Source organism: Xiphophorus maculatus, chromosome 13 (assembly GCF_002775205.1).
Source record: "Xiphophorus maculatus strain JP 163 A chromosome 13, X_maculatus-5.0-male, whole genome shotgun sequence".
NCBI lineage: Eukaryota > Metazoa > Chordata > Actinopteri > Cyprinodontiformes > Poeciliidae > Xiphophorus > Xiphophorus maculatus.
The window spans coordinates 10,789,635-10,812,067 of NC_036455.1; the positions used below are offsets into that span (position 1 = coordinate 10,789,635).

At 37.4% G+C, this 22,433-nt stretch overlaps 9 gene segments (V, D, J or C); 7 read left to right on the forward strand and 2 right to left on the reverse strand.

Moving 5' to 3' along the window:
• The first annotated feature begins 206 nt into the window (after positions 1-206).
• Positions 207-1,176, forward strand: LOC111610561. The segment is given in 2 exon segments: positions 207-502; positions 610-1,176. Coding segments are annotated over 2 exon segments (480 nt in total).
• A 567-nt stretch (positions 1,177-1,743) lies between these two features.
• Positions 1,744-2,234, forward strand: LOC111610615. The segment is given in 2 exon segments: positions 1,744-1,795; positions 1,903-2,234. Coding segments are annotated over 2 exon segments (384 nt in total).
• An 834-nt stretch (positions 2,235-3,068) lies between these two features.
• Positions 3,069-3,759, forward strand: LOC111610552. The segment is given in 2 exon segments: positions 3,069-3,237; positions 3,383-3,759. Coding segments are annotated over 2 exon segments (375 nt in total).
• Positions 3,760-4,426: 667 nt separating this feature from the next.
• Positions 4,427-5,030, forward strand: LOC102227064. The segment is given in 2 exon segments: positions 4,427-4,588; positions 4,696-5,030. Coding segments are annotated over 2 exon segments (387 nt in total).
• Positions 5,031-5,345: 315 nt separating this feature from the next.
• On the reverse strand, positions 5,346-6,994 carry LOC111610540. The segment is given in 2 exon segments: positions 5,346-5,799; positions 6,820-6,994. Coding segments are annotated over 2 exon segments (471 nt in total).
• Positions 6,995-11,646: 4,652 nt separating this feature from the next.
• On the forward strand, positions 11,647-12,514 carry LOC111610556. The segment is given in 2 exon segments: positions 11,647-12,089; positions 12,207-12,514. Coding segments are annotated over 2 exon segments (360 nt in total).
• A 631-nt stretch (positions 12,515-13,145) lies between these two features.
• On the reverse strand, positions 13,146-17,630 carry LOC111610617. The segment is given in 3 exon segments: positions 13,146-13,609; positions 14,647-14,748; positions 17,612-17,630. Coding segments are annotated over 3 exon segments (447 nt in total).
• LOC111610545 lies at positions 17,478-18,314 on the forward strand. The segment is given in 2 exon segments: positions 17,478-17,788; positions 17,890-18,314. Coding segments are annotated over 2 exon segments (387 nt in total).
• Positions 18,315-20,398: 2,084 nt separating this feature from the next.
• LOC102230705 lies at positions 20,399-20,880 on the forward strand. The segment is given in 2 exon segments: positions 20,399-20,450; positions 20,558-20,880. Coding segments are annotated over 2 exon segments (375 nt in total).
• Positions 20,881-22,433: the final 1,553 nt, after the last annotated feature.

Sequence of the window (22,433 nt, forward strand, 5' to 3'; positions counted from 1 at the left end):
GTTTGGTTCTGGTTCTGGGGATGCAGAGCAGAACCAGAACCAGAAGACCTGAGAGGTCTGGAAGGTTGATACAACAGCAGATCTTTGATGTATTGTGGTGCTAAGCCGTTCAGTGATTTGTAAACTAACAACAGTATTTTAAAGTCTGTTCTTTGAGCTACAGGAAGCCAGTGTAGGGACTTTAAAACTGTATCTTGCTGTATGTATTATTCTGCCCAGAATAATACATTTCTGGGCAGAAATTGATTGTTTAACTGATCAACAGCAGACTGATCTGCTGCAGTCAGTCAGAGCATTTCCATAGAGTCACTTTGCATCAGCAGCTCCATGCTCCAGTGCTCTGGGAGAGTTTATAGTCCTGACAGTTGAACACTGGATGACTCTGTGTCTGACAACTGACAGCTGTCCTTCATCACAACAGAAGACACAGAAATCCTCTTCATCAAAAACATGACTTTGATCTGCATCCTCATCTGGACTCTCCTCTGCTGTTGCTTCACAGGTAAAGTCCAGAGAATCCAACTCCTCTCCTCTATGAACATCTGTCCCTCTGAAATGAAGCCGACTAAACCATGACGCTGCTGCATGTCTTTCTCTTTGTGTCCACAGAGGTCAGAGGTCAGGTCACAGTGACTCAGCAGCCTGTAGCAGTGAGAGCTGATCTGGGAAGATCTATCAGCATCAACTGTAGAACCAGTCAGAATGTTTATGTGGACAGCAATGGCCACCGTTTAGCCTGGTACCAACAGAAAGATGGACAAACTCCTAAGCTTCTCATTTATTTTTCTAGCACTCGAGCATCAGGGACTCCAAGTCGTTTTACAGGCAGTGGATCAAACTCTGACTTCACTCTGACCATCAGTGGAGTTCAGGCTGAAGATGCTGGAGTTTATTACTGTCAGAGTGCTCACCACATCAACAGCAAGTGGACGGGTCTGATACAGTTCACTGATCCCCCCTCTCCATCCTGCATACACTTGTTGAGATCAGCAGATCTTCTTTTATCATCTCCTTCCATGAGGAAACTGATAGTCTAGGCAATTTCCTCCTTGACTACAGAAGCAGCATCGAGTTGACACTGCTAAGGTGCAGCTGCCTTCAATCACCATCTTCCCATAAATACTCAGGATTTACATCCACTCATTGCCAGATCAAATGATTTCACTTCATACAAAGCCTACCTCAGTCTGACTGAACAGAAACTCTGAAAAATGAGTTGGAAAATGAATAGGTTTGTTCTTGCTGTTCACAGTATCCAAATGGAAACAAATAGAAGTCAACAAATTACATTTGACACCTTTCACTGTATAACTATCTGTTTTTAAACATGAATAAAACATTGAACAGTCCCTGTTAATAACATTAAGTTTGCATTAAATATAAATGATACAAAACTGAGTGACATTTTTTACAAAAAACATATTATGCAAGAAATAGTTCATAAAAAAAAACCCCTGACTTATTTAAGTACACTTTCAATATAGAGGTTTTTGGATAAGTCTCGTGTTATTTTCAACATATTTAGTCGCATTTTTGTCAAAGAGTTTTAATTTTTAAATTTCATCAATTAGATCCAAATTCCCTCTGTGAGTCATTCAGAGCATTTCCATACAGTCACTTTGCATCAGCAGCTCCATGCTCCAGTGCTCTGGGAGAGTTTATAGTCCTGACAGTTGAACACTGGATGACTGACAGCTGTCCTTCATCACAACAGGAGACACAGAAATCCTCCTCATCAAAAACATGACTTTGATCTGCGTCCTCATCTGGACTCTCCTCTGCTGTTGCTTCACAGGTAAAGTCCAGAGAATCCAACTCCTCTCCTCTATGAACATCTGTCCCTCTGAAATGACGCTGACTAAACCATGAAGCTGCTGCATATTTTTGTCTCTATGTCCTCAGAGGTCAGAGGTCAGGTCACAGTGACTCAGCCTGCAGCATTGAGAGCTAATCTGGGAGGATCTGCCACCATCAGCTGTAGAACCAGTCAGAATGTATATGTTTATAGCGGCTCCCACTGTTTAGCCTGGTACCAACAGAAAGATGGACAAACTCCTAAGCTTCTCATTTATTATACCAGCACTCGAGAATCAGGGACTCCAAGTCGTTTTACAGGCAGTGGATCAAACTCTGACTTCACTCTGACCATCAGTGGAGTTCAGGCTGAAGATGCTGCAGTTTATTACTGTCAGAGTCTTCATGTCATCAGCAGCCAGTATGTGTTCACACAGTGAAAAACAGTTATACAAAAACCTCCCTCAGTCAAACTGAACTGAAACTATGTTGCTGCAGCTTCCAGCTGCTGCAGAAACTGATAGTTTACTGAAATCCTTCACATGGATACACACAAATTTTTATGAAGGTGTTTTAAAATAAATGAGTAAAATGTACAGCATCACTCTAATTTGAACGATATAAAGCTTATTTGGTTGACAAAAGATAGGATAACTTAAAAAAACAACTTAATTTGATGAAGAAATGGATAGTAGTAAGAAACAGAAACTTCACTAAAGCATTTAAAAATATCACACAAGTTACTTTAGTTTGTATTAGTTCTATGTTTAGCGCTATTGTTATAATCAATTAATCAATTAGAATCACATGGCAAAAATGATAAAATGTTTAATTGGACACAAATCCTAAGATTATTTGTAGTTGCCGTGGGAATAGCAACGGCCACAATGTAAAGAAAAAATCAACTAGATTTTCACACAAACAGTTTGCAGATCTTAAATGAATAAAATGATCTGAGTGTTGATGTCAACAGTTTAACTTCAACGAGAATTTAGGAAAATGTGTTTGATAATTGAGCTTTAGCTTCAAAATTTCAACTGTCAGGAAAAATATTTTTTGTGGAGTAGATCTAGTATTAAACATGCTTCAAATAAAAACATCAGAATGTTGTAATAATATCATACAAAAGTGTTAAGATGAAGCATATCAGAATTACAAATAGAGGAAATGAAGAAAGCTCTTTACCACAGAATATTTGCTTCCACTATTTTAATTTATCACAACTGTCTGAGCAGTGAGGAGGAAACCTGATGATATGTAGAGCTGAGCTCCATGTGACTGACTGTGTGTGTTTGCATATGTGTCCTGCCTCTCTGCTCCAGCTGTTAAGAGGTCAGAGTTGATCAGTGGCTGTCCAGGCCTTTCAGAGCCACTGACACACCAGCAGCACAATGATGATGTCACTGACTCTACTGCTGACCATCCTGGGGCTCCTGGTTCAGGGTGAGTCTCTCTGCTGTAAACTTTGTGTTAAAATGTAGCCATGTTCTCCAGGATTTATGACATGACATCTTCAATTTGGATGGTGATAGAATTTATTCAACTTTGATTTTTCTTTAGGAAGGTTTTTGTCTTTTTGTGTTTTCAGGATCTTCAGGACAAGTCACCATAACTCAGACTCCTGGATCTCAGTCTGTTGCTCCAGGACAGCCTGTCTCTATTCAATGTAAAGTCAGTCCAAGTGTAAATCACTGTTTCAACTGGTATCTTCAGAAACCAGGAGAAGTTCCAAAACTTCTTATTAAATGCGCAAGCACCCGTCATTCTGGAATCCCTGATCGTTTCAGTGGATCAAACTCTGGGAATACTGACCTCACTCTGACCATCAGTGGAGTTCAGGCTGAAGATGCTGGAGTTTATTACTGTCAGAGTGCTCACCACATCAACAGCAAGTGGATGTTCACACAGTGAAAAACCATCGTACAAAAACCTCCCTCAGTCAAATTAAACTAACGGGTCTGATACAGTTCACTGATCCCCCCTCTCCATCCTGCATACACTTGTTGAGATCAGCAGATCTTCTTTTATCATCTCCTTCCACGAGGAAACTGATAGTCTAGGCAATTTCCTCCTTGACTACAGAAGCAGCATCGAGTTGACACTGCTAAGGTGCAGCTGCCTTCAATCACCATCTTCCCATAAATACTCAGGATTTACATCCACTCATTGCCAGATCAAATGATTTCACTTCATACAAAGCCTACCTCAGTCTGACTGAACAGAAACTCTGAAAAATGAGTTGGAAAATGAATAGGTTTGTTCTTGCTTTTCACAGTATCCAAATGGAATCAAATAGAAGTCAACAAATTACATTTGACACCTCTCACTGTATAATGATCTGTTTTTAAACATGAATAAAATATTGCATTAAATTAAATATAAATGATACAAAACTGAGTGACATTTTTTACAAAAAACATATTATGCAAGAAATAGTTCATAAAAAAATCACCCTGACTTATTTAAGTACACCTTCACTAAAGAGGTTTTTGGAAAAGTCTCATGTTATTTTCAACATATTTAGTTGCATTTTTGCCAAAGATATTTCATTTTTAAATTTAATCAATTAGATCCAAATTCCCTCTGTGAGTCATTCAGAGCATTTCCATAGAACCACTTTGCATCAGCAGCTCCATGCTCCAGTGCTCTGGGAGAGTTTATAGTCCTGACAGTTGAACACTGGATGACTGACAGCTGTCCTTCATCACAACAGGAGACACAGAAATCCTGATCATCAAAAACATGACTTTGATCTGCATCCTCATCTGGACTCTCCTCTGCTGCTGCTTCACAGGTAAAGTCCAGAGAATCCAATTCCTCTCCTCTATGAACATCTGTCCCTCTGAAATGATGCTGACTAAACCATGAAGCTGCTGCATGTTTTTGTCTGTGTGTCCTCAGAGGTCAGAGGTCAGATCACAGTAACTCAGCAGCCTGCAGCAGTGAGAACTGATCTTGGAGGGTCTGCTACCATCAACTGTAGAACCAGTCAGAATGTCTACGTTTACAACAGCAATCACCGTTTTGGGTGGTATCAACAGAAAGATGGACAAACTCCTAAACTCCTCATTTATGATGCCAGCACTCGGACATCAGGGACTCCAAGTCGTTTTACAGGCAGAGGATCAAACTCTGACTTCACTCTGACCATCAGTGGAGTTCAGGCTGAAGATGCTGCAGTTTATTACTGTCAGAGTTTTCATTACCCCAACAGCCAGTATGTGTTCACACAGTGAAAAACAGTCATACAAAAACCTCCCTCAGTCAAACTGAACAGAAACTGAACTGCAGCTGCACAGATTTGTCACTGACATATGTAAATGTATGTTACTGGAAAGAAAAGCAGTTGTAGAAAATGCAAATTGATATTGCATTTTCTTCAACAGATATTGTCATTCCTCATCCATATTCTATGCTCATTCTTCCAATCAGTTACATGCCAGCCTTTTTCCAAAGGTCCTAGGAGGAGAGCTGGGGGTGGCCAGTAAGACTATTGTCCATATTTCTTGTGAATAATGTGCATAAGTCAAACATAAGATTTCAGAAGCATTTGTGAAACTTTTATTGTTTATAAAATTGAATCAGTCTACTTTAAAACAATATCAAGCACATTCAGAATGAAACAGAGAAGCTGGTAATAAGAAAACATGAAAGCAAAGGTAAAATCAGCTACAGATTCAATTTAGAGACACTGGTCTCTCTTGATGGTCTCTGTTACTGCACACTGGGAGCCCTGGGAGGCCTCACAGGTCACAGAGCCCACCTTCCTCCACTGGTCTGCAGGGAGCCTCAGGGTGCTGCTCCAGCTGTAGAGGCCATCATTCTGCAGCACCCCGGAGCTCCTGGTCTCCTCCCAGCTGCTGCTGCTTCTGCTGCCGTCCAGCTTCCAGGACAGAGTCCAGTCTGAGGGGAAGCCCTTGTTGGCCAGACACATGAAGGTGACCGTCTCTTTCTGCAGCTCCTCATTGGAGGGGGGCAGCACTGTCAGAGTGGGGCGGGTATCACCTAGGAAACAACACCGAGGTTAGAGGACATGGATCACAAAGCTGTCAATCATAAAGGAAGCGTCTAATGCTTAGACTCTAAGCAAATTGAATGTAACAGATCTTAAATGCCAGGATGTTCCTCCCAGATGTTGTTTTGCTCCAACAGTCACTTAATGTTTCACTTCCTCTTTAGAATCTTCTCAGCTCCATCATCATGCTGTCTGACCCGAAATATTTAATCTATTCTTTAAACTAAAAAATGACATACATTTCTCTTGCAAATTCAAATATTTTTAGTTTGATTTTGAACTAAAAATTTAAAATTAAAGCATACTCATAAAATTTCTAATTTTGCTGCCAATTGACAACATAAAGTTATTTGACTTGTCTGCATTTTTTCCAGTGTTTTCTGTCTTCATCCTATTATAGATTTATAACAGGATAAAAGTTTGTTTTTGAACAACAGATTTATTCTCACAGGAGGTGATATTTTATCAACTATGGACATAAAAAATATATTTAAAATTGAATTTTAAATGTATTACAAATTTGAAACATCTACTCAGGGAAAACTTACACTACAAAATAAAGTCAAAGTACCAGCAAGTATGGTAAAAAGCAAAATAGAAGCATTTTTAAAGAGATTATGTAATTTTCTGTTTAGTTTTTAAATGTTGCACACTTACTTGGAAATGCCAATCTGGTTCCTCCACATACAAATTAAGCGGGTCGCTGTACAAAAACCTTTGACTATAGAAAAGTCAAGACTCGGTGACTTTTTTACAGTCTAAACAAAATCTGTAAATCCAGATTAAACTACTGCAATAACTCAGTAATTAAATCACGGACTGATCACCATGGATTATGGTCCGTAATTTGTTTTTTTAGACTTAAAAATACAAATTCACCTTTGTGTTTCCTGTATATGTTTTTGTTATTTAATATGAAATTACCAACATTTTTCAATTTCTACCTATTATGGAAAGGAAATAAAGGAAAACTGACAAAGATAAAATAATAAAATAAGCTTTTGACTTACTTCCAAATTCCAGTCTGGTTCCTCCACCGAACGTGTACCACAGTGATACAAACTCATTGAGGCGCCGTACAAAAACCTCTGACTGTAGAGAGACACGGCTCTCTGACTCTGAACACAAACAACTGTGTGAAAAAAGGTGTTTGTACATATTGATCACCTAGAAACTAAACGTAAGCAGAAAACCCAACATTTTCCTGAAATTGACTAGAACTTAATTCTTTTTTCATGAAAAGATTGAAACAAAATTGTGGGAAGCCATGACTCTCCATTTGGAATAAATGTCTTCAAATAAAAGCCTTGGTAGCAACAATTATCAGCATTCGTACAACAAAACATATTCTTTCATTTCAAGAAATCCAAATTAGCGCATTCTATAGTAACTTTATAAGAAACAATTAACAAATAAACATCTTGTGTAGTTTGAGACATGTTTAGGATATTTAACTTTGGTTTTGAACACTGGGTTTTCTCACATAAATCTGGTGTGCTTGGAACACAAGTAGGTTCTAAAAAAACTGTCCGGTAGCACAAAGCTGCTACAAGTGGAATATCTTTAGCAGGAATATTTCAATTTGTATATACAAGGCTTTACAAAATAATCTGAAATAAATTTTACATTTTTCATTATTATTGAACAAAACATGCTAATGAACTTCTTTGTGCATTAACAAAGATCTGTTGACACTGTTAGTTATATTAAAATGAATGAACCATCATTACACTGATCCAAAGTCTCTGTTGGAGTCATTCTGAAAATTTTGAGCCACTTTGCATCAGCAGCTCCATGCTCCAGTGCTCTGGGAGAGTTTATAGTCCTGACAGTTGAACACTGGATGACTGACACTGGATGTCCTTCATCACAACAGGAGACACAGAAATCCTCCTCATCAAAAACATGACTTTGATCTGCGTCCTCATCTGGACTCTCCTCTGCTGCTGCTTCACAGGTAAAGTCCAGAGAATCCAACTCCTCTCCTCTATGAACATCTGTCCCTCTGAAATGAAGCCGACTAAACCATGAAGCTGCTGCATGTCTTTGTCTTTGTGTCCACAGAGGTCAGAGGTCAGGTTACAGTGACTCAGCCTGCAGCAGTGAGAGCTGGTCTGGGAGGGTCTGTCAACATCCGATGTCAGACCAGTCAAAATGTTAATAAAGGATCCTTCCATGATCAATTCTGGTTTCAAAAGAAGGATGGAGAGCCTCCAAAATTAATTATCAAGTTTTCTTATCAGAGAGCATCTGGAGTTTCAGATCGATTTTCAGGCAGTGGATCACATTCTGACTTCACTTTAACAATAAGAGAAATAAAGGCTGAAGATGCAGCAGTTTATTACTGTATGGGTACTTTTAAATCATCTGCCAGTTTGTACACACAGTGAAATATCGTCATACAAAAACCTTCCGTTGAGAGAACAGAAACTAGGCAAATTGTCATTCCAGAAGACATGCAAACAGAAAACCAGCCAAACAAAATAGCCCCTAATCGCAGATTTAACAATAAGAGAATGTTAGTGAGAGAACCAACACATGAAGCGATTTTATGCAAACTCCATGTAAATGGGAACCCCAAGCCAGGAGTTTAACCCGGGACCTTCTGCATGGCAGCGGTGCAACAAACTGCCGCAAAACACAGCCTCTCTTCTTTTTCATGTTTTATAAAATAATCACGAGAAAATGTCTCAAACTGTTGGACACTGGTTCCATGACCAACTGTCTCTATTTGAATCTATTTCTCAGTATGTTAGTGTTATAAATTCATGGAATACTTAGGAAAGTTTTAAAACATGTAAAGTCAGAGCACAAAGAAAATAAATAATTACTAAAACAACAACATGTCATGATTTGGTGGTGAGGAAGATAAGATGAACCCAGGTATTTGAGTGAGAATGATGATTAAATAGTGAAATATACAAAAATCCAAAGTCCAAAATCCAGGCAGCACACAATGAACAGAAGGCTAAGGGTTAATACTGGTAGCAACTGAAAAACAAGAGCCATCTGACAGCAGACTTGACACAACGAGACAGCTTGAACAGACAGATTAGACACAACAGATTCAACAACAACCCGAAGAGGAACAAGGAACAGAGGTGGGATTAAATACACAGAGAGTAATCAGGGAACGAGACACAGTTGGGAACAATCTAGACAGGACAACACAGAGACTCAATGGACACAGAAACCTAAAATAAACACACAGGAAAACTCAATTCCTCACACAACATATAAAAAACATTGGAATTTTAAAGCTATTATGACAGAAATAAAATGAGTTGCAACAAAAGATTTGGAAAAATAAATTACTTACAACTAAATTAGACAAACAAAAGTAATTGCACTATGCATTTGTGGTCAATGATTGATCATAGCTGGTTTGAATCTAAGGGCAGATCACTAAATAGATCATTTTATACTCTTGTGTTGGTACAATCAAGATGATCAGAGCCTTTGTTTACCCTCAATATGAAGGTAATTAGCATCTCACAGCACTTAAGAAATCTAATTACATAATGAGCTTAGCTCCATGTCACTGTGTGTGTTTGAATATGTGTCCTGCCTCTCTGCTCCAGCTGTTAAGAGGTCAGAGTTGATCAGTGGCTGTCCAGGCCTTTCAGAGCCACTGACACACCAGCAGCGCAATGATGATGTCACTGACTCTACTGCTGACCATCCTGGGGCTCCTGGTTCAGGATGAGACTCTCTGCTGGAAACTTGATTTCAGGATGTCATCAAATTTATTACAATGACAATGATTGAGAAAAATGAGAATATCAGCCCAGACCTTGGGTTGAAATTGGAGCTTTCCAGTCACACAGTGATATAATGTCGTACAAAATCCTCCCTCAGCTATAGAGGAACTGATCCGCTGCACTGAAAGAGAAGTTGTTCATAGAACCATATTCATAGATCATAATATGTAAATTAGACTATGGATGAGAACTAACTAGCTAGTTGTAGCTAAAAGCTGCTGCAGAAATCACTTAACCAAAATATTCATATAGATGTACACAAATTTTCATGAAGCAGCTGGATCTTGTCATCTGCCTGTTTTATGCGATCATCAGATTAATTGGAATGACAAAAAGACTCTTTGATTAACAAAATATGTTACACAATTACAGCTTTAGAGAGATTTTTTTCACATATTTAAAAATTGATTATTTCATTAGAAGACATAACTCTGTAACAAAAGATGTTCAGTCTTTGCATCAGTATAAGTTTTCATTATACTGATGCAATGATTCAAAGGACAGGGCCATATCTCAAATGACAGAAAAGTTGCCCCCCATAAAAATGTTCACTTGCCAAAATATCCTTTGTTTAGACACTTACCTCTAAATATGTAAAAATGTGTTAATGTAAAGAAAGGGTGTTGAAAAAGTTGCACTAAAATTGTACACTTACTGTTTGTGTTATTTTAAAGTGCAGATTTATAATGTCCTCATCTCTCATTTCTATTTTGATGTGTAAAATATCTAAAATGATTATGAACTACTAGGAAGAAAAACAGAAAGAAAAAGTGTAGAAATTTTATATAAAACATAACTAAATATGGTGTAAAGTATGTTTTGCTCAAAAACAGTCACTTAAGATGTAAAAAACATTATGTGGGAGAAACTTTAACTATTTGAAAAAATGCTTTAAAAATATTCTAAGTAGCACCACATTGATCCAAGTTTCTATTGCAGTCAGTCAGAAAATTTCCATAGAGCCATTTTGCATCAGCAGCTCCATGCTCCAGTGCTCTGGGAGAGTTTATAGTCCTGACAGTTGAACACTGGATGACTGACAGTTGTCCTTCATCACAACAGGAGACACAGAAATCCTCCTCATCAAAAACATGACTTTGATCTGCGTCCTCATCTGGACTCTCCTCTGCTGCTGCTTCACAGGTAAAGTCCAGAGAATCCAACTCCTCTCCTCTATGAACATCTGTTCCTCTGAAATGAAGCCGACTAAACCATGAAGATGCTGCATGTTTTTGTCTCTGTGTCCTCAGAGGTCAGAGGTCAGATCACAGTAACTCAGCCTGCCGCAGTGAGAGCTGATCTGGGAGGATCTGCCACCATCAGCTGTAGAACCAGTCAGAATATTTATAGCAACTATTTAGCCTGGTACCAACAGAAAGATGGACAAACTCCTAAGCTTCTCATTTATACTACCAGCACTCGAGAATCAGGGACTCCAAGTCGTTTTACAGGCAGTGGATCAAACTCTGACTTCACTCTGACCATCAGTGGAGTTCAGGCTGAAGATGCTGCAGTTTATTACTGTCAGAGTTACCATAGCGATGGGGTGTTCACACAGTGAAAAACAGTCGTACAAAAACCTCCCTCAGTCAAACTGAACTGAAACTATGTTGCTGCAGCTTCCAGCTGCTGCAGAAACTGATAGTTTACTGAAATCCTTCACATGGATACACACAAATTTTCATGAAGGTGTTTTAAAATAAATGAGTAAAATGTACAGCATCATTATAATTTGAATGATTGGTTGACAAAAGATAGGATAACTTAAAAAATAACTTTTAATTTGATGAAGAAATGGATAGTAGTAAGAAACAGAACCTTCACTAAAGCATTTAAAAATATCACACAAGTTACTTTAGTTTGTATTAGTTCCATGTTTTAATCAATTAATCAATTAGAATCACATGACAAAAATCATAAAATGTATAATTGGACACAAATCCTAAGATTATTTGTAGTTGCTGTTGGAATAGCAACAGCCACAATGTAAAGAAAAAAGCAACTAGATTTTCACACAAACAGTTTGCAGATCTTAGATGAATAAAATGATCTGAGTGTTGATGTCAACAGTTTAACTTCAACGAGAGTTTAGGAAAATGTGTTTGATAATTGAGCTTTAGCTTCAAGATTTTGTTCTGTTGTTTGTGTTGAAGATCTATTAAACATGCTTCAAATAAAGAATATTATTATACCGTAATAATAAATTGTTATAATGAAGGATATCAGAATTACAAATAGAGGAAATGAAGAAAGCTCTTTACTCTAGAGTATTTTCTTCCACTATTTTAATTTATCACAACTGTCTGAGCAGTGAGGAGGAAACCTGATGATATGTAGAGCTGAGCTCCATGTGACTGACTGTGTGTGTTTGCATATGTGTCCTGCCTCTCTGCTCCAGCTGTTAAGAGGTCAGAGTTGATCAGTGGCTGTCCAGGCCTTTCAGAGCCACTGACACACCAGCAGCACAATGATGATGTCACTGACTCTACTGCTGACCATCCTGGGGCTCCTGGTTCAGAGTGAGTCTCTCTGCTGTAGCATTACATATACATTAAAAACAGGAAAAACTGTTTTACATTTACTATAAACGTTAATCTTATTTTGCCATAAATGTGTGTTTGTTTCATGTTCTCAAGGTTCTTCAGGAGACATCATCTTGACTCAGACTCCTGGAGCTCAGTCTGCTGTTCAGGGACAGACCGTCTCCATCAGGTGTAAATCTGACCGACTGATAGGTGATGACATCAACTGGTATCTTCAGAAACCTGGAGAAGCTCCCAAACTTTTGATTGTGGATACCACAGTACGTCAGTCTGGAGTTCCTGAGCGTTTTCGTGCAAAAGCAGAACAGACTGACTTCACTTTAACCATCAGTGGAGTTCAGGCTGAGGATGCAGGAGTTTACTATTGTCAGCAACGTAACAGCTTCCCACTCACACAGTGATACAAGGCCGTACAAAAACCTCAGAGAGAAAGAGGAACTGATCTGACTCAAAATGGTACAGGGGAAAAAAAATCATCATTTTAATAAACTAAAAAAAAATTATTTTCTATTAATTAATAATAAGAGCAATACAGTTCCTGTTTGAAAGCTTTAATGAATTTAAATTTTAATTCAAATTTTGTTTCAACAGAACAGGAACTGAATTTAGTCACCAGAAATTCACTCTAGAACTTTTTTCAGCAAATGTGATACAAAGATCTGCATCAGGACACTCTGATAATACAGAGCAACGATCTCAGATTATTTAAAAAAAAATATATATATATATAAATGAAACATGTCTTTTCATAAGTATTCAACAAGGATTTGGCGCATTTTCCATTATCTAAATGAAATCTTATTGATTTAAACATTTCCACTTGGAACAGCAGACTGAGAGATGAAACAATCAGTAAAGAGTTAAACCAATTTGCTTAGATCATCTTGATTGATACCTCTAGTTATTTGAAAGAAAAAATTATTTAAACAGAATTAGTTCACGTAATTTATTAGAAACATTTCCAATAACATTTAATTTTTAGATGGCTCTAATTTCTTAGAAACAAATGACAAAAAATGTTATTGTTTAAAGAAACCAGAGTTTATTAAAAAGAAAGAAACATTATCAGAGTCAAACTGGAGAAACATTTTGTTTTTACAGAGAGAAGACCAAGAGTGGTAATGTAATAAAACTGTAAAAACAATTAAAAAGCAAATAAGAAGAACCAGCTCAGGACTGGGAACACTGGTCTCTCCTCAGTGTCTCTGTGACTGCAGACTGGGAGCCCTGGGAGGCCTCACAGGTCACAGAGCCCACCTTCCTCCACTGGTCTGCAGGGATCCTCAGGGTGCTGCTCCAGCTGTAGAGGCCGTCATTCTGCAGCACCCCGGAGCTCCTGCTCTGCTCCCAGCTGCTGCTGCTGCTGCCGTCCAGCTTCCAGGACAGAGTCCAGTCTGAGGGGAAGCCCTTGTTGGCCAGACACATGAGGGTAACCTGCTGCTGCTGCAGCTCCACACTGGATGGGGGCAGCACTGTCAGGGTGGGGCGGGTATCACCTAGGAGACACCAATCAGATTAGAGATCAGAACCTGTAGATGTTAAGCAGCAGATATTGTGTCATGGTTACAGTTAGTGAGAGGCTTTCTAAAATAAGAAGTTTCTGCCAGATGTTTTCATGCTCCACTCGTCACTCACTGACACATTGTTTCACTTCCTTTTAGGAGTCTCAGATCAGCACAAAAAAGTCACCCAAAAATTAAATTTTAAAAAATTCAATGTACTCTTAAATAAACAAATAAAAAATTTAAAATCTTAAAGAAAGAGTTTAATTTGAAATACTAAGTTCAATAAACTTCAAGTTTTCTGTGTCTTTGTTGAACAGTATAGATTAAGACTGATTTTATCCCACCAATAAAAATAAATTCGGTTTTTACTTGAGCTCATTTAGATTTTTCACACCAAATCACCAAACTGGTTTACAACTGGCAGAAAAGTATTAAAATTAAAAAGTGATAACATTGATAAACATATCAAACCTCAATTCTGATATTTATTTCCAAAGCAACATTTTATATAATTTGAACATAAAATATTTCACTTCATCTTGAAGTCAGATTCTATTTGTTTGATGTAAGAAAGTAATTAATGCACATATATAATTTCCTCATTTATAGGAAAATACAAAAATTTACTTTAAAGCATCCCGACATTATTTTTTAATTTTGTATTAAGCATGAAATAAACTTACTTCCCAGCTCCAGTCTGGTTCCTCCACCAAAAGTCCACCACAGTGATACAAACTCACTGAGGCGCCGTACAAAAACCTCTGACTACAGACACGGCTCTCTGACTTTGTCTGACTAAACTAAGCCTACAAACCAAGATTAACTATTAAGTCAAACCAAATATTTTTTACTTCTTAGATCAGCACTGACTTGTTATATAATTTGGGATATTAAGTATGACTTATGTGTATCTTGAAACTTTTTTTTGTAAAGCATTAAATAATGCATGTCTTCTAGCTTCAATCTGCCAAACAGAATTAAAACAATAGAAGCAAATCAGTAAAAAAGCAGCTTTATATTTTACTTACTTCCAAACTCCAGTCTGGTTCCTCCACCGAACGTGTACCACAGTGATACAAACTCATTGAGCCGTCGTACAAAAACCTCTGACTGTAGAGAGACACGGCTCTCTGAACACAAAACATGGAGAACTAGAATTTTTAAGATTTTTAAAAGCTAATAACATAAAAAATTAAAACTCACAATGATTTCTTGTTTGTCTAACATAGATTGATATATCAACATTTATTGTCAACTTGAGAATTACCAACAAATGTAAAACTCCATATAAACATTGTTCCTCTTTAATTTGAAGTAGGTTTACTCTGTTTACATTTCTGACATTTAGATTAGTTTTTATCAATGTTTTAAATGAGACTGTGAACCAAAGAGCTGTCATCCAGTCAGAAAGAAGATTAATGGGAGAACCAGACACAATTTATGAGTCTGGAAATGGCTTTAAAGAAGTCTCAAAATGATGTTAAAATGGCAGTTCTACTGTAAGGAAAGGAGTCTACAGATTGAGGAGATTGGAAATAACTGTTAACATAACAAGAGCATTGTGACCAAGAGAGTTCAGCTCCAAAGCAGATCATAAGTTGCTGAAACAAGTCAGTAAAAATATTAAAATATAATCAAAATATCCACAGACTTATCTTGCTGCTGTTGATATGAAAGTAAATACCACAACAATCAAAAGAATGTGTTTTAATCTTTGTGAGGATTGTGCCAAGAAATAATCTATGCTCTCAAAGAAATAGGTAAATATAACCTGTGGAGTAATGACTTTTTGGACACGAATGAAAAACTGAATTATTTGAACACAAGAAGATGTGAAAATTCAGTCACATACAACACTCCAAGATAAGAAACTCATTCTCTCTTTGAAGCATGGAGGTGGAAGTGTTATGGATTGAGGTTGCTACGATGCAGCAGGAATTGGCCCCATTGAACTCTACATTGTTAAAAGTGACGGACCAGAAGGTCAAGTTAAATGTTGTTCCCAAGAAGGATGATAGAAAACTGGGAAGTACCCACAAATTTATTTGAAACCAGTCATGGTGTATGTGAAATTTTTTATAGCTCAGATACAACAGAAGTAATCGATAAATGTTCTCTAAATTAGTATTATTTAACTTTGAAACTAGTCTATCTTTATAAGTTTATAAATGGTGTGTTTCTTCACTTGTCCTCCAAGTTTTAATTGAAGCTGCTTATATGGCCTTAACTGGATTATCTTCTCTCTTTTTTAAATTAGTATATATGTTCATGTATTTTTGTAGTTTATTTGAAAAGTCAAGACCATCTGCAGTTCAGAGAACACAGCGATAGAGACCCAGGATGTTAGAAGAGAACATGTAGAGCTGAGCTCCATGTGACTGACTGTGTGTTTGCATATGTGTCCTGCCTCTCTGCTCCAGCTGTTAAGAGGTCAGAGTTGATCAGTGGCTGTCCAGTCCTTTCAGAGCCACTGACACACCAGCAGCACAATGATGATGTCACTGACTCTACTGCTGACCATCCTGGGGCTCCTGGTTCAGGATGAGACTCTGATAGAAACTTTTCTTGGGATTCTTTTTTCTGTCAATGAAAAAGACTCAAATGAACCATCCTTTACATGTGAATCCTGATATATTTCTCTGATCTAGATTTGTGTCAGTATCTCTCTCTGTCATGTTTTTAGGTTCCTCAGCAGTCATCACCCTGACTCAGAGTCCAGGATCTCAGTCTGTTACTCCGGGACAGACTGTCTCCTTTAGTGCACTGAAAAACAAGTTGTACATGTAGGGAAGAAAAGAAAAGTTTAATACAAATCCAGGACTAGATTATTAGAATTAGTTGGTGTTGGGAACTTCAGCTATTTTCATAAAGCAAACTCCAAAAAGAAGCCAGATTTTTTGGCTGCTTATTTATTTTCAACTGAAACCTGATCTGCTAGCTCTACGTTTTGTGTGATAAATCCTTTTGCTTTCACTGTTCCTTTTATGCCTTACGCTTGCTTAATTTTATGTTTGTTCTGTAACAAAAGCAAGCATTTTTACTTTTCTTTGATATTTAAATCAAACTTTGCATTTTTGAACAAAACAGTGCAAATAGGTTTATCAAATAAACCCATAATAGCTTGCAAGTGTTTGTTTTAGTGTTTTTAAATGCAACAGTAAGAATTAAAAAAATTGTAGACTAGATAGATTTATACTTTAGCACATCTCTCAAGATTTAAACACAACAATTAAAGCATATTTTGCTTAATATTTGAAACAATATGAATGTTTAAAAACATTATTGCCTAGAAAAATGACATAAGATGGGAAAGAATGAATCCAGACTATAGGTTAATTGCAATATATGGAGATACTTCTAGGACCACAATTATGAGACTGTATGTATCAATCAATCAATCAAATTTTATTTGTATAGCACATATCAGCAGCAAGGCATTTCAAAGTGCTTTACATCATATCAAACACAGAAACACAATGCAACATAGAATCAATAATCAATACACGACATTAAGTAAAGTTCCATCAATAAATTTGTAATTGATTACGTTTCAAATACAATCCTAAACAGGTGGGTTTTTAGTCTAGATTTAAAGGAAGTCAGTGTTTCAGCTGTTTTACAGTTTTCTGGAAGTTTGTTCCAAATTTGTGGTGCATAGATGCTGAAAGCTGCTTCTCCTCATTTGGTTCTGGTTCTGGGGATGCAGAGCAGAACCAGAACCGGAAGACCTGAGAGGTCTGGAAGGTTGATACAGCAACAGCAGATCTTTGATGTATTGTGGTGCTAAGCCGTTCAGTGATTTGTAAACTAACAACAGTATTTTAAAGTCTATTCTTTGAGCTACAGGAAGCCAGTGTAGGGACTTTAAAACTGTATCTTCCTGTATGTATTATTCTGCCCAGAATAATACATTTCTGGGCAGAAATTGATTGTTTAACTGATCAACAGCAGACTGATCTGCTGGAGTCAGTCAGAGCATTTCCATAGAGTCACTTTGCATCAGCAGCTCCATGCTCCAGTGCTCTGGGAGAGTTTATAGTCCTGACAGTTGAACACTGGATGACTGACAGCTGTCCTTCATCACAACAGAAGACACAGAAATCCTCCTCATCACAAACATGACTTTGATCTGCGTCCTCATCTGGACTCTCCTCTGCTGCTGCTTCACAGGTAAAGTCCAGAGAATCCAACTCCTCTCCTCTATGAACATCTGTCCCTCTGAAATGGAGCCAACTAAACCATGAAGCTGCTGCATGTCTTTGTGTCCACAGAGGTCAGAGGTCAGGTCACAGTGACTCAGCAGCCTGTAACAGTGAGAGCTGATCTGGGAGGATCTATCAGCATCAACTGTAGAACCAGTCAGAATGTTTATGTGGACAGCAGTGGCCACCGTTTAGCCTGGTACCAACAGAAAGATGGACAAACTCCTAAGCTCCTCATTTATTTTTCTGGCACTAAAGCATCAGGGACTCCAAGTCGTTTCTCAGGCAGTGGATCAAACTCTGACTTCACTCTGACCATCAGTGGAGTTCAGGCTGAAGATGCTGCAGTTTACTACTGCCAGAGTCTTCATAACATTGGGAGTCAGTGGCCATTCACACAGTGAAAAACAGTCGTACAAAAACCTTCCTCAATCAAACTGAACTGAAACTCAAGTTTCAGTGCAATGACAGTGGCAGCTGGAAGCTGCAGTAAAGACAGACATAATTAAATGAAAACAAGTTGGACATCACAGCATGAAGCTCAAAGCATATTAGTAAGTCCACTGAAGAACAACTCTGAATAAATGGTGTGGTGTTCTATTTTGTTTAGGTAGAATACTTTGTGTTATCTGTTGTTTAAAGAGTAAAATAATGTTAATCTTTATTTTAAAATAAATGTTTACATATTGATGATTAATCTTGCTTAATTAGTGGAAAATAAAGTAATTTAATTACATGTAAATTGGTTATCTTAATTTTTCTCCATGATTGCAGGTTCATCAAATGGCTGATGTCATTTGATAATTGATCAAACATGCATCAGTATTTGTTCTTCTTAATTTTTTATTGTATTGTTTTGCTTTTTGTTACTAGATGTTGATCTTGAACATTTGAGGAACATCCTTTTAAGCCTAAAATAACTTTCACCAAAATATTTTAAACAGTTAAATCACTAGAGTTCAATGAGAGGAATTTTATGTAGCTAGGACTTTAAACATCAGGGAAAAAAGATGTCAAAGTCCTATAGTCTATTAAATGGAGATGAGGCTGTTCCTGAACTGAGACTCACAATGAATCCTTTATCAATTAATCAATCAATCAAGTTTATTTATAACACACCCTTCATACTAAAAGCAGCTCAAAGTGCTGTACAGATCAATAAAAATAAACAAAAACAATTACCCACCCCAACCCCACATGGAAAAACACACAACTGCATTGAAAATGCACAGACTAAGCAGAAATATTAAATTTAGGAAATACAGTTAAAAAGATGGGTCTTGAGCCTGCTCTTAAAAACAGCAACATTTTCTGCAGCCCTCAGGTTCTCTGGCATATCGTTCCACAAACGGGGGCCATAATATTGGACAGAAGTCTCACCATAAGTGTGAGTTCTGACTCTGGGAGTTGTTAAAAGTCCAGTGCCAGAGGACCTCAGTTTCCGCAGGGGTTCATAAGGTAATGGCAGCTCTACAAGTTAAGAGGGTGCAAGACAATTAAGACATTTAAAAACGAGTAAAAAATCTTAAAATCAATCCTGAGATGTACTGGGAGCTAAGACAATCAGGTGTGTTTTAAAATCACACCTGATTTTAAAACAGGTGTGATGAGAGCCTGCCTTCTGGTCTTGGTTAGCACAGGAGCAGCAGAGTTTTGTGACAGCTGAAGGCTGTGCAGAGTTCATTTAGGGAGACCAGACAGCAGGGCATTGCAATACTCTATATAGCTGGAAATACAAGCACGCATTAGAGTCTCGGTATTAGCGAGGGAAAGAATAGAGTGAACTCTGGTTATATTTTTTAGATGATAAAATCCTGTTTTAACTATTTGTTTAAAATGCGGAATAAAAGTGAGCTCAGACTCAAAAAGGCTTCCAGCTTGGTTTGAAGATTTAAAAGATGCAGTTTGTAATTTTTGAATTATAATTTCCTTCTGATCCTTACAGAGTAAAGCCAGTTCTGTCAGCATAATTTCCATCACAGTGATACAGACACACTGAAATACAACAGAAACATTCTGAAAGTAGACATGTACTGTCCTCTTATGTAGTTACATTATATCTGAGATGTGGACTCACCAAATGAAAAAGAAAAAACATATATTTTATTGGACAAAATAGTCCACCTGAAAAACTATAATTTACGTAGACATTTAAATGTGTCTAGTCACTATGTTTAATTGTGTGTTCATGCACAGAAAACGTGTCACACAGGGAGCTTTAAATTCTATCCTGTCTAAACAAGCTGATCCTTCCAGGATCATGTAGGAGTTTAGTTCTGATAAAATACAATTATTTTGATCACAAATTTACTATGAGGCAAAATGTATAAAACATTGTGATAAAAAAAAAAACATTTAAACACTACTTAAGAGTTAATATGAGCTTTGTCTTAAATTCATCACATCGATCTTCCTCTCTATTGAACTCAGTCAGAGCATTTCCATAGAGTCACTTTGCATCAGCAGCTCCATGCTACAGTGCTCTGGGAGAGTTTATAGTCCTGACAGTTGAACACTGGATGACTGACAGCTGTCCTTCATCGCAACAGAAGACACAGAAATCCTCTTCATCAAAAACATGACTTTGATCTGCGTCCTCATCTGGACTCTCCTCTGCTGCTGCTTCACAGGTAAAGTCCAGAGAATCCAACTCCTCTCCTCTATGAACATCTGTCCCTCTGAAATGAAGCCGACTAAACCATGAAGATGCTGCATGTTTTTGTCTCCGTGTCCTCAGAGGTCAGAGGTCAGTACACACTGACTCAGCCTTCAGCAGTGAGAGCTGAACTGGGAGGATCTGCTACCATCAACTGTAGAACCAGTCAGAATGTTCATGGCTCTAACTGCTTAGCCTGGTACCAACAGAAAGATGGACAAACTCCTAAGCTCCTCATTTATTATGCCAGCACTAAAGCATCAGGGACTCCAAGTCGTTTTACAGGCAGTGGATCAAACTCTGACTTCACTCTGACCATCAGTGGAGTTCAGGCTGAAGATGCTGCAGTTTATTACTGTCAGAGTTTTCATTACCCCAACAGCCAGTATGTGTTCACACAGTGAAAAACAGTCATACAAAAACCTCCGTCAGTCAGTATGAACAGAAACTGAACTGCAGCTGCAGAAACTGATTGTGTCACCTCAAGGAATAAAAGCCATGCCAGACTAATCTTAACACTGTTTAATTAAGGTTACATATGTGTGTTTGTTTGTGTGTGTGTGTACTAATTAATTACATCATTAATATACATATATATTAATAAAGTAATATTGAATTGGAATATGTATAGTATATGATTAATGGTATATATAGCAGCTTTTTAGCCTGAAGAGGGATTTAAAATGGTCTCAAAAGAATGTGAAATCAGCAATTCTGCTGCATAAAAAACTGTCAAAAAGTGAACCAACGTGCCCAAGTTCTGGCTGTTCAAACTATTTCACCCTGGAACACCAAAAATATTTGGTGAAGTCTCTGAAAACCCAAACATTTCAACACAAGACTTACAGCATTTTGACTTGTTGTTTTTGTTATTAAACACATGACTGACTCTAAAATAGAAGAGACTGCACTAATGTAACTTTTGTTATGGGAGACGATCAAAGGGTAAAGCTTTGCTCTCTAAGTAAAAAGGCCAGACTAAAGTTTGCCTGAATAATTATATTCCAAGACGAGGACCTCTGGATTAATAGTCTTTGGACAAATGAGTCAAAAACTAAGTTTTGTTGTTGTTTTCCAAAAATGAACCAAATCATTGTCTTCAACCAATACAGCTCTCCCTGTCAGGTATCTCATGCCAGCTGTGAAACATGGAGTTGGAAGTGTCATGCTTCTAAGGTTCTTTGCTGCAGTGGGATCACTGTGACACAACTCACCATGAATACTACAGTGCATGATGGAAAATATGAAGCACTGTGAACCTTAACCAGCACTGGACTACAATATGATGATGGCCCAAAACATAACAGTGAATCTAACCAGGAATCACTGTGAATAAAGGAACAGAAAGTCACATCAAAATGTGTAATTTTAAAATAAAATGTCTTTGCTTTTTTTATTACTAAATGTCAAATTATCTTGAACACTTAAAAACACCCATTTATCGTTGCAGGATAGTTGGGAACTTGGGGCCTGTCACCATGTATGATGAAGTACGATTTATAAACGATATTATATAAACAGGAACAATACACAGTATGAATCAACCACAGGAGGAAAGATGCAATGTATCAGGTTACAGACAAAAGTAACTTTTTTGTACAAGCACTTTGAATTATCTTTGGCTGAAAGGTGCTATATAAATTAAGTTGCCTTGTCTTACCAAAATGCTAAAATCTGACATTAGTCCTTGACCAGCTGATACAACTTTTTAAACGAAAAAAAAACATAAACAGCCAGTTGTTCTTTAATAAATTTAAAATTAAGGTAAAAATATTTTTGCTCAAAACAAAGTAATCATGGCATATAACATTGTGATGGAAAGACTTAATCATCACATAAAAATGTATTTGTTCATCTGTTGTTTATATGGTGTATATTCCCCAAAATGATTATTAGATATTAAAAAAGATAAAACAGTTTCCATAATTCATACAAAACAAGTAAACATATTGTAAAG